Source organism: Molothrus ater, chromosome 2 (assembly GCF_012460135.2).
Source record: "Molothrus ater isolate BHLD 08-10-18 breed brown headed cowbird chromosome 2, BPBGC_Mater_1.1, whole genome shotgun sequence".
Classification (NCBI taxonomy): domain Eukaryota; kingdom Metazoa; phylum Chordata; class Aves; order Passeriformes; family Icteridae; genus Molothrus; species Molothrus ater.
This window is the reverse complement of record NC_050479.2, coordinates 87,400,889-87,417,321: the sequence shown is the minus strand read 5'-3', so window position 1 is coordinate 87,417,321 and position 16,433 is coordinate 87,400,889. Positions and strand designations below refer to the sequence as shown.

Below are 16,433 nucleotides of genomic sequence, written 5' to 3'. Positions count from 1 at the left end.
GGGGTGGCGGGGAGAAGGAGAAGGAGAAGGAGAAGCAGAAGAAGAAGAAGAAGAGCAGCTTATTTGTGAGAGGAGGGAGGGCGCGCTTTTACAGCGCAGAGCTTGCAGGGCAGGTGCGCCCGCCTCTCTCTGGTGATGCAGGGGAGCCCGGCCCGGCAGTGAGGAGGAGCTGCTGCGTCCTGCCCTAGGGAAGCTTTACTGTAAGCTGCACTTATAATAAAAGTAACCCGTCTGACCGCTCAGTTTCAGCAACCCTGTGCAGATGCATGGCGTATATTCTTTTTGCCCACCACGCAGGTAGTCCCGGGAAAGGTAGTACCGGTGGGCACGGAAGCACCGAGCTGACAGCGAGCGTGCATCCCGGGGAGCTCGGGCATCCCTTGATTGGGGTCCCATTAGGAGCCGTGTGCTTGAAAGCCATTTGTTACCCAGGACCAGGAAAGGTAAAGACATGCTTAGGACACAGAGTGCAAGCTCTGTGGCTTGCCTTTCTATATCTGTCCAGATAAAATAGCACCAATTTGCGCGTCAGCCTGCTGTTGGAGTATTTAAGGATGCATAAATAGGAATAGGTGCTCCCTCTTAATATGAAGAACAAGTACGAATGTGCAGGAATTAGCAGATCAGTCTAATTCTGGGTTATTCAGCATCTGTACGTGCCTCCTGGATGGTATGGTACATTCGGCCAAGTCATTTGCAAAATCCAATTTTCAAAATCGGACTAGAATCGTATCCATCACCTTCGCCATAAATAAGGAAAGCAAAAGTGTTAAATGGGTTCAACCTTCCACTGCAAGCCTTGAACATCCGCCCCCCCCCGGCCGCGCAGCTGCAGCATTGCCCACTCCTCGCCTAGGGAGGCACCTTTCCCGGCTGTTCTTGAACTTTCCTTCCCGCCCGCTCCCTCGGCTTTCCCGGTGGGTGCTGGGCGCGGGGCTGGCGCGGCTCAGTGCAGCTCCGCCCGCCGCTCCCGGGCAGCGCCGGGGCCGCTCCGGGCAGCGGGAGCCGTGCGGAGCCGCCGCCTCTGCTGCGCCCGCCGCGCTTGGTGCTCGCTGTGCAGCGTGATGCTTGAGCCTTCTGTAACAAAAGCGGTGACTGAAGGGGAAAGGGGGCTCGCAGTGTCCCCCAGCTGCCTTTCCAAGCCGCATTGCCGTCTCCAGTGCAAATCCCTGGAGTGGGAGCTTGCTCTGTGAGGAGGGTACAGGCTGCGTCTGACCTAACCGGGGCTGCTCTGTGCCGGTTCCAAAGGAAAGGAGTAGCAAAAGAGACTAAAAGAACCTGAAGTTACTCTGGCAGCTGGGTGTAAACTGCAAAATCTACAGGTTTCCCCTGAGAAAGAACACGCTTTTCAACCCCACGCAAATGTACACTTTAGTTTACTTTCAATCTAAGTAAGAAGGGAGAAGACAGAGAAGGAGAGGGTTGTGGTTTCTGTGTGCGTTTGGTCTGGAAACTTCTAGCTGCTCACAATTTGCAATTTAACATGGATGAGTTATTTGATTGCAGATTAGATCTGTAGGAGGTACAAAGCTGGTTCTGTGCATAGACTCTGGACCTTGATACACTGAGGAACATGGAGAGAAGCATCTAAGTTGGTTCTAGTCCAGCAGGTCTAGCAGGTCTTGTTGCAGGAAGCACAGCAAAAACACACGAGATAATTCTTCATCTAATGAGTCTGTAGGGTGCTAAATTTACAATCTCCAGTCAGCATTAGCACACAAGTTCTCCTACGCTCTCAATCCATCTGACATCTTTTTTTCATCTACTTCTAATAATAAACCAGCTATGTGTTGGTTTAAAATAAATCTTTGCAGGTCATTCTGTCTTATGCTTGGCAATGAAGTTTCTGTTTGGTACTGGTACTTTTTCAGCTCCTATTTCATAATCCAGCATTTGAAAATTGCAGTATGTGTAATTGGTGCCAAATTATCTACAACTGCCAAACATGCTAGAAACAAGTTTGATAACGTGATAAGTAGTAGAAGGGAAAGGAGATCTTTTAGTGGAGATCATTTACAGATGTTATACAGCTCATATTTCCAGCCATCCCCTAGTTTTCAATAGAGTAGTGCAAGCCCTTACATAAGTAATTTAAACCAAGTACTGGAAGTTAAGTTCCTTAGTAACTTTCCAAAGACTCTTTAGATACTGTTTGAGGGCCTCCCTGACAGGCTGTATGTGGAGGGCTTTATGGAAAAGGGGACAGAGACAGCAGCAAAACAACAGTGAGTGTCTGGGGTGATGTCAATGCCATAATGCTTCCAGTAGGGTGTGGATGGAGGGAAGGCACGTCAGAACAGTCTCTTGTCAAGCCTCTTCGAAGGCTTGCTTATAGTACCACAGCATTGTAAAGGCACCACATGTCAGGCCTGTTCTCAGAAGATACATTGCAGAGACAAAGGAAAGATTTCAGAACTTGATGGGTACGCTTAGGTGAAGGGAAAATGAAAATTTTGGCTATAGCTTTCAGGGAGAGCGGAAGACAAGTGAGATGATTGCCTAAGGCATCAGAGAACATTCCAAGCAGTAAAATGTCCTGAAAAAACAACAAATTCCACCAAGAGTCTGGAACAACCTCCCAGGACATGAAGCCAACCTAAAGCTGGTCAGCAACATGCTAGATTTAGGAATAGGTTTATGTAAAGACTTGCTGAAGGTAACAAGGCTTGGACTTAAAACATAGAAGATGCCATAGGACAACACAGCTCAGACATAGCTTTATCAAACAGGTCCTGCACAGGCAAGGGTGACTCAAGGTGGGACCCCAAGGACTCAAGGGACTCCTAAAGCCCATCGGGAAGGGAGGACCTGTCACGGGGTTGGCTTCCCAGGTGTGCCATGGCTGGACTCACTGTAGTGTGTGGGTTGACCAAAGCCCCACTGTGACATGCTGTGGCCTGGAAGTTCACTTGCCCAGCTGTGTTGATGATGCTGGCATGGCAGACTCCCGGAACCAGGAAAAGAAGTGAGGAATGCGTGTCTGTACAAGCTCCAAGATGACATTTCGAGATAACAGCAAACACAGTAACCAAAAAAGGAATGACCCTGACTATTACTTTGTGATTGGAACAGGAACTGAAACCACACTCATCAAGAGCACTGGATTCATGCTTGATTGGCTTGAAAGGGCTGAGGGTGTAAGAAAGAAATAGAGGCAGAAGCCACATACTCTGTGTTGACTGGCACTGGCAACCAGCTGGCAGGTGGACAGACAGCCAGACATCAGCAGGGACACCCTGATGCCACCTGCCAGGGAACACAAAATCCAGCCCAGCATGGCTTGAGTGTGGTGAAGACTTTCCTGGGGAAGCTAGTACGAATAAGATAGCTCATACATCATGGGCAAAAGCGATAATTTGTGCACCCATGTTATTTAAAGTAAGGCTTTAAAACATTGATTGATTGATTGTTACAAAGGATTAAGTAAACTTGTTCTTTTTTTTTTTTTTTTTTTTTTTACTTGGCATACATTTCTTCAGAGGGATTGTTTGGTTGCTGTCGAAATCCCAAGGAAACCCCAGATGCTCATCTGTTGGTGTGTCACACTTATACTGAGCTGGAAAAGAATGTGACTTAATAGATCAGGGACAGCTTTAATTATTTCTGCTTGCTGCATTATAAAAAATAATGGTAATAAGGAGGAAGCAATGCTCAGTTTATAGAATTGCACATTTTTTTGTTGCAATAAGCAGTGCTGCCATTGAAGTCTGCAATAGAGCACAAACCTTCATCAGTCTGACCCTACACTTGAATTTTGTGTGACATGTGACAAGTGATAGATTATTAAGCTGCCCGTCACCTGAGTTATGCCCTGCCTGTTCTTCAGTCTCAGCTTCACTGAGCTGTCCCAGTATCCCTGCTTTCCCTTGCTCCCCAACAGGATGTAGCACATCAAGTTCTGTGCTATCCTTTTGGTTTGGGAGGGATAAAGTTGTTGTTTTTCCATATTCATGACCGCATCACTGCGGGCTGCAGTGGATTGACACGGCCTGCACACAAAGACCATCAGACCTCTCTCTTTTCTGCTCCTTTTCAACTGGAAGGGGTGGTGTTCCCTCCTCCCCTGCTTTTCAACCGAGCAACATTTACAGGGGAGGGATCTGAGCTGTTACTCAGCAGGCATGCAAATGAGACTCAACCCTTCCAGCGCCAGGCTGGAAAGGGCTCTGTGTCTGCATTTCCCGGGGATTCCTGTGCTGCTCAGCTCCCTGTTCACCAACAGATGTCAACGCTTTTCTAAAATTACAGATCATAGGACTTACAATTAGGCAAGGTCTCATTTTAAAAAAATTGTTCTCTAGTAAGGTTATTTCTTCTGTGCTTCTGTGCCTTGATTTCTATTATTTGGTGATTTCATCTATGTGATATATGCTGTCCTTTTTAGATCCCAGGTAAATATTTTCAAAAAGACTAAACAGCACTTGTTTGTATAGGCATCTCTTCTGATTCAGTCTATCCCTGTCTTTACCAATTATAGCTCATTAGCTAACTTTCAACTCACAGAAATTTAGTAGAATGAATTATAATTAAGATGTTATATACCTTTCCAAATGCACTGATCATGTTTAATCAGTTGCTTTCCTTTTGTTCTTTCCTTGCCTTGAAAGAAATTAAGATTACTGGACAAACGTATGTTTAGACATTCACATTTTCTATTTCTTTGCATCTCATTAGCCAGTGAGTGTACCCTAACACTGGTGTGCATGGTAACACCACCAGAAAGGATGGGCAATTCATGTTGTTTTTTTCCTCAGACCACTGCAACATTTTACTAGGCTTGGAAATTGTAATGTTTTACAATCTATTGCTCTGAAGTGCCACATGAAAATAATACAAATAACACATGGTAATTGCCTAATTGATTCTGTAGCACTTTTACTAAAAAATATATTTTTTAGACTTTATCAATTTTCAGTATGTTTCCTAATAATTCTTAGGCCTGTCATTGTTAAAAATAAATACCTGCAGTAGCTTCCTTTGGTGATTGCTATCTTGATCTAATCTTAGAGTTCTCATTAATTTGCAACCTAATCTACTTTTTCTTTGTCTCTCCTTCCTTTAGACATATTTAACTTTGTTTTTTCTACTTTTATTATGTAACTCTAGAAAGGTTTTCTTAATGTATTTTTTCCTAATTTTGTGTTTCCCATGCAAGTTTTCTTGCTTGGCTTCCTCCCCCTTCCCCATCCCTTTTCTCTGGCTGTGTCAGAAGAAGGTCAGATTGGATGTGTGGACTGTTACAGTGTCTCATTACTGTTACCATAAAAAATTTCTTCCTTATAGCCAAATCTGGGAAATCCAAATCTACCCTCTTTCAGTTTAAAACCTTGTTGCTGATGAACAGACAATGAAAATAAGTATTTTTGTGTCTTCAGCAAATGCCGAACATCATAATTCCTCTCCTTGCTCAATTTGTTGATAAAGATGGGAAGAAGCAAGAGTCCACCAATTCCTTACTGCTTACAGACTTTGCAGTATTGCTGATTCTTAGTTACTGTGCAGACAGCTAGATTGAAAATCTGAAATAGAGGAAAGACTGGAAAACCCATGGGCTCACCCTAATGAGGAAGAACAGCCACATCCCTAGAAATGGTGTGTCCCACTCACTTAGGCTTACCTGTGTTGTTAACAGGTGAGACATCTCAGTGCCTGTCTTGCCTCTTCTGTCCTATACTTCACAGATACTGCACAATCCCATAATTTTTACTCATGGAAGTCCTCCCGTATTTTGTGGGGACCTTGAAGACTTGCCCAAAAGTGGCTGACCACTTAAAACACAAAATCTATTCCCATATTCACCCTCAGAACTCGCCCCGGTCCTCTGTCTCACAGATACTCTTCCTGAGTAGACCAAGGGGTATGCCTTCCTTTGAATCATATCTCTTTTGCCTGTGTGTGGTGGCTTTTGGACAGCAGATGATGGAATCTTAAGTTTGCATTTAATGAAATCCCATTAACTTCCCATCACATTTTTGTCCCTTTTCCAGAGACAGAAAAAAGACTGGGATAGATTTAGTCCTCTGGCAGGGTTTATAAATGTTTGCTTCAATACCTACTCTCACAGTATTCTCAGCTCTACAGGGAGGAGGAACTCTCTGGAGGTGAGAGGTGGAAGGTGCAGGAGGGAAGACAAGGAATTCAGAATCTTTGTCTTGAGACACTGTCATAGAGAATTTTTGCTTCCACATTAAGAGGGGACGCAGCTAGGAGCCAAGATCTTCCTTCTGTATGGGCCCAGGTCTAGTGGTTGTTTCCTCCTAATTGATGTGAGAGACAGCCAGCCAGCTCAGTCTTCTGCAGCTTCCTTCAATTCTTGTTAGACATGTATGTTCTCTGTTCCTGCTGAGTTTTCTCCCTTCTCTCTCTAGATAGAGGAGATCATCTGTAGTTGTGTCTGATTGGGGTCTAATATGTGCACTTCTTCCCTCCACTCTGAAATGCTTCACACAATTTAAATGGAGAAATTGTGATTACATAGGAATTGGGAATTCTGTTATATGGTCTCAATTGCTTTCAGTCAAGAGAGTTAACATCCTTTCTAAAACAGCCACTCCTTGTTCTGGATAAATGCCAGGGAGCAGGAGTGTTCCTAGGTTGAGAGCATAGGATGTTAGCTTTCAGATCCTGTGATAAGAAAGGTGGGAGCTAAGAAGTTTGCTGATTTTACATCAAACCTAGTCCTGTGGTTTGTCCCCATGTAGAATAACTGAGGGACAATCCCAAGCACAAATACAGCCTGGGTGGAGAATTAATTGAGAGCAGCCCTGCCAAGGAGGACTTGAGGGTGTTGGTTTGACCAGAAGTCTGACATGACCTGGCAATGTACATTCACAGCCTAGAAAACCAACTGTGCCTTGGGCTGCATCCAGATCAGCATGAACAGCAGGGCAAGGGAGGGGATTCTGCTCCTCTGCTCTTGTGAGATCCTACCTGGGGTGATGCATCCAGCTCTGGGTTTCCTAGTAGAAGGAAAACAGACCTCTTGGAACAAGTCCAGAGGAGGCCACTGAGATGATCAGAGGGCTGGAGCACCTCTCCTATGGAGACAGGCTGAGAGAGTTGGGGTTGTTCAGACTGGAGAAGGCTCCAGGAGCACCTTGGAGCCCCTTCCAGTACCTAAAAGTGGCTACAAGAGAGCTAGAGAGGGACTTTTTACAAGGGCATGCAGTGACAGGACAAGGGGGAAGGCCTTGAAAAAGGGCAGGTTTAGATTAGACGTTAGGAAGAATTTCTCTACTGAGGATGGTAGGACACTGGCACAGGTTGCCCAGAGAAGCTGTGGATGCCCCATGCCTGGAAGAGTTCAATGCCAGGTTGAATGGGGCTTTGAGCATCTAGTCTAGTGGAAGGTGTCCCTGCCCATGGCAAAAGGTTTGAAACTAGATGTTCTTTTAAGTCCTTTTCCAACCCAAACCTTTCAGTCAGTAGTTGTGATTCTATAGCTTCATTGAGTTGCTGAAACTATCCAACCGCTTTTCCTCTCCTTGCACCATGGTCAGTGTGTCAGTATTAGGTACATTAGTATCAAATCCACAGAAATCACCAAAACACCCTTCAGTATTTTCCAAGGCTGCATTACTGCTTTGCTGCATGATTTGTAGTAAAACACCCTAAAGCACTTAGACCTTGTGTTTGCCTTTACATGTAGGGCTTCTTCGAACCCAGCAATAAAAAGCTGGGATTCATACTAAGGCAGCAATCAAGCACTTTGTTACTGGGCATTGTGGTTTTTATCCCATGTTAATCCCATGTTAAATTGACTCATGAATCAGCTTTGGCTCATGAATCATATGCAAAACAATAGAGGAGTCCTATGATAGTTTTGGTAAAAAACAGCACTTCCAGGCATGACCAAAGAGGATAAGTGATACTGTCATTCTAGATCAGGTTGCTGTGTCTAAGCACCCTGGGGATTCTGACAAAATCCAGATCAAGGATGCAGCTTCTCTAGGACTTGCATTTTCCTGTGTTTGGATGACAAGGGTTTGCTTTCAGGGTAGCCACTTGTGAAGTGTGTGTGAAGCCTGGTGTTGGCACGGGATGCTGCCAGGGAAAGGTCCACGCCCCTTCAGAGCAGCTCCTTCCCTTGCTGTAGGTGTTGTGCTCAGTCACTCTTCTGAATCCTGAATGACACAAGCTGGGTGGGACTGGGTCAGAGTCTCATACCTCAAAGCCTTCCTGTTTGCACAGCCACAGCTATCCCAGATCAGCAGAAGACAACTTCAGGACAAAGCGAAGCCAGACTTTCAAACCGAGGGAGCCTTAAGAGAGCAGTGTCACTCACAGACCTCAAAGGGCTTGGCATCGAGGTCAGTACACTCTCCTTACTTCACAGGTGGGAAAGCAGATGAAACAAAGCTATGGGAAAGAGAAATTATTTTATTGAGATTTAAAACAGTTTGGATCAGGGAGCTAGGTCATTAATCTCCTGTGCTCAGACATGCTCTCATGGGTACTATGTGCTTTAAACTCACAGTTATTGCAGGGAAGCTGGTCATCTCCATCATTTTTGCTGACTTTCCCTCACAGCACCTCCTAATACTAAGCACAGGCCTAAATGGAGGTAGAAAAGTACAACATGTTGCAGCAGCAGCACGTAGCTCTGTACCTATCCAATTGGGAGCTAAAATGTGAACGGCACGTTTGAATTATATTGTGCATTGTGTTGATACAGCTTTTTCATTTTCTGGATGTTCCTGTGTAAACCACCTCTACCATACAAGTTCCTAGTAGACTTCCTGGAGCCTCTGGCACTCTCCCTCTTCAAATAAATTGTTAATGGGACAGTGAATACCTTTATTTCCCTGTTTTCCTCCATGGTGCATAGCAGAATTTGTTGAAACAGCCATTTTGTCTCCATAATCATGGTATACTTGTCACTTCTATTTAAATATGTAAATAGTGTGATGACAAAGCTAAAACAAGTGAACAAACAGACAAAATGACAAACAAACCAAATCCCCAAAAAAGTTGTATCCACAAATCTGAGTCCTCTTTGTTTGGAGTTCCTACTAGCCGACAAAAAAATTGCTCCAGAGGGTTGTTACAGTTTTCCTTTTTGCTGAACTTCACTATAATGGAGGTTGCTGTTCTCTCCACCAGACAGGAGTGTCCTGGAGATGAAACCCTGTGCCACCTACGAGCAGTTAGTGGATGGTGTCGGGCCATGGGACTTCACTGGAGGTTTTGTTCCCTGTGAGCTGCTCCTTGTTGGAGAGGATGCCTACCCTGTGCTCCTGAGCACTAAGAAGCAGGTCCTGATTGCGGTCTCACAGTATGGGAAGGGCAGGATGGTGGTCGTTTCCCATGAAGGAATCCTGAAGAGCCCCAAGTTCTCCCAGTTCCTCAGGAATGCCACGAGGTGGCTCAAGCCTTGCCCAGAGGCCCTGGTTGGGGTTCATCCTCGGTTGGATTCCCTGTCCCAGGTGCTGCTCGAGGCTGGCACCCGAGTGCAGGTGGAGGCAGAGCCCAGCCCGTCCATGGGGGTGTTCTGTATGGATGCCTATGACAGCTCCCAGGCCAGAGGCATCGTGGACTTTGTCAAAGGGGGTGGGGGGCTGCTTGTTGGAGGCCAAGCCTGGTACTGGGCGAGTCAACACGGCAAGGAGAAGGTGCTGTTTGAATTCCCTGGGAACCAGGTGACCAGCGTGGCTGGCGTGTACTTCACAGGAAACGCTGTGGAAAAAGGCGTCTTCAAAGTGGCCAAGAAGATTCCCAAGATCCCATTGGTTGTCCCGTGAGTACCTGAGTTGCCCTCTCTTTAAACCACCAATTAGGTTATGTGGGTGAGTTGTTTGTAGAAGTTTTGGGAGGTGAGAGGTGAGGGTGATGGTAAATACTGATTCTTTATTAACCAGCATGGAATTGTTGCCTTCTAATTTAAAGAGGACCGTTCTTTGCAACTGGAAAGAATGCTGTCTTCAACTGCTTCCAGGGCAGCAGAACCAGGCCCAGGGAATCCATGCTCAGAGAAGGAAATGAGAGGAGGCATCTTTTAGAACAGCCTGCTTGATCAAGTGTACCTGAGTGAAATGCAGCAAAACAGGGGCAGGAGGAAGAACTCCTCTCCCTTTCCCCACACATCCCTACATTCAGGGCAACTTTCCCACAGCTGTAAACCATGCTGGAGATGAAGCAGCAGGACAGCTCTCTAGGCCAGGCTCTGGCTGACATCTGCCAAACCTGTTTAGCCTGTTCCTTGCAGGAATTTACCTCTGCAGGTAAGCTCCTGGAGCTGGCCAGAGCTGAGGCTGGGTGCCGCCTCCCTTCTCAGCTTCTGAAACAGGCTCTGGGCAAGAAATCTCAGTTTGTTTGGGATTCCAGCCTGGCTCTTTGGGTTCTGGATTATCCGGTGTAAAACTCAGGGCTCATATTGCACAATTGACCAGGCATTGGAGACCTGGATGTTGCCCTGCTCTCTTCCTCCCCTTGCCAGTGGCTATGCCAGGCTCTTTCTCCTGCCACTTTCTGCTAAGTTACATAAGGCACAGCAGGTTCTCCAAGGAGCATTAGTGCTGCTGCGCTTCCTCTGCGTGGCAGCTTCATTTCACTGTAGTGACAGCCACAGCAATTACAATAAAACTCCCAGCGAGTCTTTCCTTCACAGCCTTTTCCTTGTGGATGTAGAATGCTAAATTTCTAATATTTTCAAACAATTAATGGGATCTGATACTTTCTGTTTTTTTCTGGTAAAGGTGGTAGAAAGCTCTGCTGTTTAATTCAGTGAAATGTTTAGGGCACAGCTAACAAATCAGGCTGCTTAATTAAAATTTGCTGGTTGCTTCTTGTTACCACCTGCACTGCACAAGCATGTTCCCACTGCTTCATGCACAGGGCATGGAAGTGGGAAAGGGGTGGGGAATTCAGAAGAGAAAAATTACATCACAATTAACAAGACTTCAAACGATAACTAAAGGTGAATTACACCTTGTTTAGGTTGTTTTTGTGGGGGTTTTGTTTGAATCCAGTGCCAGGGAGAAATTTAGATCTCCAATTTCTGTGTAACATCTGTACATCTGGGTCTTGCCAGATTTGTGTGCGGAGAATCAGGCTTCAGTCTGAGACAGGAGCTGTGCCATATGCCTGGACACATGCTCTGTGTGACAAAGGGTCTCAGTAAAGTAATAACCAAAGAAGAGCTGCAGATTTAATTCCTGTCCTATGGGCATGAGGAAGGGCAGCATCATTTATTCTCACTGAGTTGGCAACAATGGCCATGTAACAACAGATCCTTCACAGGTGTTGGGGGAAAACTGTTTGGCAGAACCAGGGGAAAGTGTGCACAAAGCAAATGAGAGTAATTCAGCATGTCTTTCTCCACAGTGACACATAGGAGTTATATGAAAATAGCAGAGATAAGAGAGCCTTGCACAGCCTAATCTCTTTTTATTGTGGACACTGACAATGTGAGGTAATGTGAGGAATATGTGTTAAGGCTCTAATTCAATTTCCAGTCATTCATGATTTGTCTAGCTGTGTGTCTGCCTGTCTGTGTAGCCCATCTGTCCTAGCACTCCTTTCTTCAGTTCTCAGCAGTGGCAGAGCTTGGGAAAAGCACAGAAATCTTTTGGGCTTGCCTAGTTCATTAAGCCTAGGGTGGGGCAAATAGAGGAAGTTTCTCTTAGAGGAGATATGCTGATTCCCACATTATGTGCAGTTGAAATCTGCAGTTTAAAAAAACATGAAGAGTCTGAAGGGATTTTTTAATTCCTGCAATGTATTTAGATTTTCAAGTGGCTCTTCAAAGACAGAGGTCTAGAAGCTTCCTTTTAACCTATTTATTCCAATTTTTAAATGAGGGCTGAGATTCCTACAGATTTTCTTGACTGTAACAACTGAGGCTTTAAAAGGAGAAAAACGAGGCATTGATGGATTTTTTAATTTTTTTTTTAAACGGAAGAACTGACAGCATGATGTCCTGGGATGAAGGAGAAAGAAGAGGCAAGGATGGCCACCAGGAATAGCTCAGTTGGTTAGAACATGGTGCTACAAATAGTGTCAAGGAGGGGGGTTTGATCCCTGTATGGACCACTCACTTAAGAGTTGGACTCAGTGATGCTTCCAACTCAGAATATTCTGTGTGTCCTGGTTCAGGGCAAATTTTGGAGAGAACCCCCAAAGAGGCCCCTCTAGGAAAACAGATTCAATTGGTCCCTCCCCACAACTGGTTTGGGAGGAAATACTGCCTTGGAGAAAAGTGGAAAAAACCTGTTTATTAAACAATAAAACCTAAACAATGTTAAACAATAAAACCCCTTGCTGCTCCAAAAGATTTGACAAACTCAGAAAAGGCCCCTCCCCGGGTTGCAGCTCAGCTCACTCAGTCTCTTCTCAGTCCCTCAGGCGCTGGAAATGCCGCAGCCCAGGCCCGGCCCGGTGGGCCCCAGGTGTGAGCTGCCGGTGCCCTGCTGGTGTTCAGGCCAGAGCAGGTTTGAACAGGACCAAAGAAAATGGGAAAAAAACCCCACAGTCCAGGGAACTTCTTTGCCTCAGCTAGCCAAAACTAACTAAAGCAAAGGAGAACTCTGTCCCACTGTCTGTCCATCTGCAGACAACACAGTCCAGGGGCAGGAAGGTGGAGGAGTGAGTGCAGTGTCTGAAAACAAACTGCTGCTTCTTCTCTCCCCCTTCACTCTCTGCAACAAGTCCTAAAGGTGCAAAGCTTATTATTCGGCATAAACAGAACAAGACAACTGGGGATAAAAGCATCATATAGTCTACCTAGGACACTGTGAAATGAAGAAGAGAACTCCTTAAGTTTCAGCTATGGCTCCAGTCATTTTGTGCCAAGGGTTCTGGGCTGGGGGCTAACCTGGACCTCTCTTGGTTCTGCAGGCACCAGGCCAACCTGAGCCGTGATGCCGAGTTTCTCCTGCACGGTGTGCCAGAGCTGGATTTGGTGACGGGGGGCATCCCCTCCACCTTGCTGGTGCATGGAGCCCTGTCCTTCCCGCTGTGCCTGGACAGCTCCCAGCGCTGCCTCTTGGCTGCCGCACGCTACGGCCGCGGCCGCGTGGTGGTGGCCACCCATGAGGGCCAACTGTTCTCCCCAAAGCTGGCCAGATTCCTGCTCAATGCTGTCTCCTGGCTGGATGCCGGCAGGAAGGGGCTGGTGGGGGTAGATCCGAGCCTGAAGAAGCTGTGTAGCCTGCTGTCTCAGGCAGAGGTGAAGTCGCAGGTGTCACAGCTGGCAGGTGACATCAGCGTGTACTGCTGCACTTCTTACGGTGACAAAGAAGCCGAGAGGATCCACGCTTTCGTGGCGGAGGGAGGTGGCCTGCTGGTGGGGGGCCAGGCCTGGTACTGGGCTTCCCAGAACTCTGGCAAAGCTGCTGTGGCAAAATATCCTGGCAACAGGATCCTGAACCGCTTTGGGCTGAGCATCCTGGGGCAGAGTGGCCAGGCAGCCAAGTACCCAGCCCTGGGGCCGGGGGAGCACTACCACTTCCGCAGGGCACTCCTGCTCTTCAGCACGCAGCTGCAGGGACATCAGGAGCTCACAGAGCCCCTGAAGGGCTGGCTGCACCCCCTGGCACAGGACTGCGCTGCCTTCCTGCACATCCCAGCCCACGACTGCCCGGCATACGCCTCGCTGCACCGCATCCTGACCAAAGTGCTCAAGAGGACTGGGATCCCGCAGGTCAGCAGGCAGTGCCCGGTCAAGAGCAACTCCAAAGAGGCAGTGCTTCTGTGCATGGCGACTGAGCTGTCCCTCACCATGACAGACAGCGCTGCCCTGGTGCAGAAATCTGCTGCCGGGGTCTGTGCCTTCCCCGTCACTGTGGAAATCGATGGCACAAACCCAGGTGAGGAATTATCTCTCTTCCTCTCAAGGCGTCCTGTTGCTGGGATCACTGGGGTGCCTGCCCTCAGTGTGCCTGTGTCTGTGTATGCCTGAGCATGGGCACAGATGTGCAATTTCACCTTGGCCTTCAGAGGAGACTGAGCTCAGTGCAGTGGCAGACAGGCTCCTTTTGTGGCCAGCCCTGATTCTAGCAACTGAAACACTCCATGGAAGTCCTGCTTCCTCCCCATTGGTGCACAGGCACTGGCTGGAAAAGAACTCCCAACAAGTGGCACTGCAGGGCACTTGCATGGCACAATGGTTTTGGCAAGAAAGCTTCTCTGAGAAACCCTGGACTCCACAGTGCAAGTTGCTGTTCCCATAGTTGTGCTGATATAGCCGTCTATGGAGCCATCCTATGAAGAGGTGGGAGTTAGAAACAAAAAGTTTATTTGTTATCTAGGTAATTTCAGCCTGAGTTATAGCACAGTCCCACAGCTTGGTGTATCAGCACAATGGAGGGAAGATCTGGTTTTGGGGGTGAAAGAGGCTGGAAGTATGGTGGGAACTTCTTGGGGTGACACAACCACTGAAGCCAAAGTATTCAGTAAATACACCATAAATTATTTGTCTAAGCTTAGGTCTTGTATCTGTACCAGTTTGCTGAGATTCCTGCTTACAACTGATATGTTTAAACTCTGGGTTAAATACCACTAGGAATTTAATTCCCCTGGACAGAGTTTTTTTAATTAGAATATGATTTAGAGGAGTTGTTTCCAAATTGTTACAATGAGATAAAGGAGGCTGTTCTGGAATGGCAATATCTGAGTGCAGTGGCTGTGCAGAGAGAAAAGTTGTAGAATAACTTCTCACTGGTTTTAATAATGAGTCAGGACAAAAGCAGAAAATACTCAGAATTTGTGTCATTTCACATAAATGAAAAAGAAAGAAAAGCTAGCAAACCCTGAGCACCATTTCAAAACTGCCTTTGGTACAAATTCAGCCAAACTGAGATGAACTGGTAACACACTGTGATATAGTCTAATTTGCATTTTTCATTGGATTAGGTTTTGCTTGACAAAACTGGTTCTGCTTTCATGGATGACAGGAAAGGTTGTAAGTTGGGTGCTTAATGACAGTTCAGCTCTTTTCAGGACTTTGGGTGTTTGGATTGAAATATGCCTAATTAAACTTTATGTCAGAACTAGGGAGTGGGATCTGCCTGATAAGTACAGTAGAGATGGATCAGTTTTGCACTGTAAATTCTGTAAATTGCAAGTGTTTAAAGAGATTTTTTTTCTAAGGAGACTTGCATTTCCATGGGAAGACTGTCTAGAAACATGCTGAATTGTAGTGGTACCCTTCTTGCAGGTACACCTAGCACAGAATGGTCTCTTGAGGTTTTCTCATCACTTCAGTCAGCAAGAAATGATAATTCCTGTGACTCCAGTTTGTGCTGGACCAGTCACTAAGGAAAAACGTGATGCCACTGTCAGTCTGTTATTTGGGAAATGTTTTATGATCATTACAACTTCAGTTGTGTAATCCCACCATAGCTGGCACCTCTTATGAGGTCTTGAGGAGAAGAGGGTCTGAGTGTAGGAAGTGTTGGGATTTTGACTTACTTTCTCTTTTTTTTTTCCTTCTCATTTTTAGAAGATACTACTAAGCACATTTAAACTTGGCATTTCCAGAAGTGTAAATCTGGATGGGCTTGCTTGCTAATTGCGTGATGATTTTGTTCATTTCTTTGAAACTGTATTTCTGACAAGTTGGGTAAATGCGAGATAGTTCTGTGAGTGTAGAGCAAGGGAAAAGGAAAGGATGGAAGATTATTCTCCTGTTGCAACTTGAAATCTCCAGGATCTGTAATGGTCGGGATGAAGAAGTGCTTAACTGTTCAGGACTGTGTTCTGTTACATTTTAGGAAAGACAGCCTGGAGGAGCACAGGACTCTATCTTCCCGAAGGGCACACAGCAGTGATAACGTGCCCTTGCCTGGTGGTCGGTGCTGGCCTGAAGGTAAACTCTATCTGCTTGGCGTTGGTTTACGCCGGTGTATTTGTCGGGTTAGAACTCAAAAATAGCACGGGGACGGGTTTTCTCCTTAATGGCTTTTTCTAACCTTTCCCGCCCTTTCCTACTGCTGCCACCCTGTGGCACTTCAAATGCTTTGTCATTATTTCTTCATCTTGTGTCCTTTCTCTTTTCTTTTGCCTTCCTCCCACTCTGTGCTGGCGGGATAATTGAGTGTGGCTGCTGCTTGAGGGCTGTTGGTTTTTGTTCTGTTATGGTGCAAAAAAAACCTGATCAAGATGATTTTCAGGTCCAGGATAAGTACTTAGGCCCTTCTATGAACCAAACTTGATTCCATCTCTCCAGATCTCTCATAAATTCCTTTGACAGTGGTGTCACTGTTGCTCATGTAGATGTATCCAGATGAGACAGACACTGTTACTTGGAATCCTGTTCTCTGCAAAATAGAAGAGAAGCAAATGCTTACCTGCTTGGATATTTTTTGCAGTCACCTCCCTGAAGCAGCTGAAATGAAAAGTTAACTCAAGTGCTTCTGTCTGATCCTGCAGCCACATGCTGTCTGTTTTATTATAAGAGCTCTAAGGAAGAGGCACAATAAAACAAGCCAGTCACG

The 16,433-nt window shown here is 46.2% G+C and overlaps 1 protein-coding gene across 4 annotated transcripts in view; it reads left to right on the top strand.

Annotated features, from left to right (window-relative positions):
* TCAF2 (TRPM8 channel associated factor 2) overlaps positions 1 to 16,433 on the top strand; it is a 30,256-nt gene that overhangs the window by 97 nt on the left and 13,726 nt on the right. For 2 of the 4 annotated variants that reach the window (XM_036400452.1, XM_036400203.2), the window contains exons 2-5: positions 8,191 to 8,309; positions 9,103 to 9,736; positions 12,835 to 13,805; positions 15,711 to 15,805. In XM_036400452.1, the coding sequence (XP_036256345.1) occupies positions 9,120 to 9,736; positions 12,835 to 13,805; positions 15,711 to 15,805 (1,683 nt within the window). In that variant the 5' untranslated portion in view covers positions 8,191 to 8,309; positions 9,103 to 9,119. Of the gene's footprint in view, positions 1 to 71; positions 201 to 408; positions 444 to 8,190; positions 8,310 to 9,102; positions 9,737 to 12,834; positions 13,806 to 15,710; positions 15,806 to 16,433 lie in introns of those variants that run through there. The other 2 variants (XM_036400283.2, XM_036400365.2) reach the window with 2 other exon arrangements.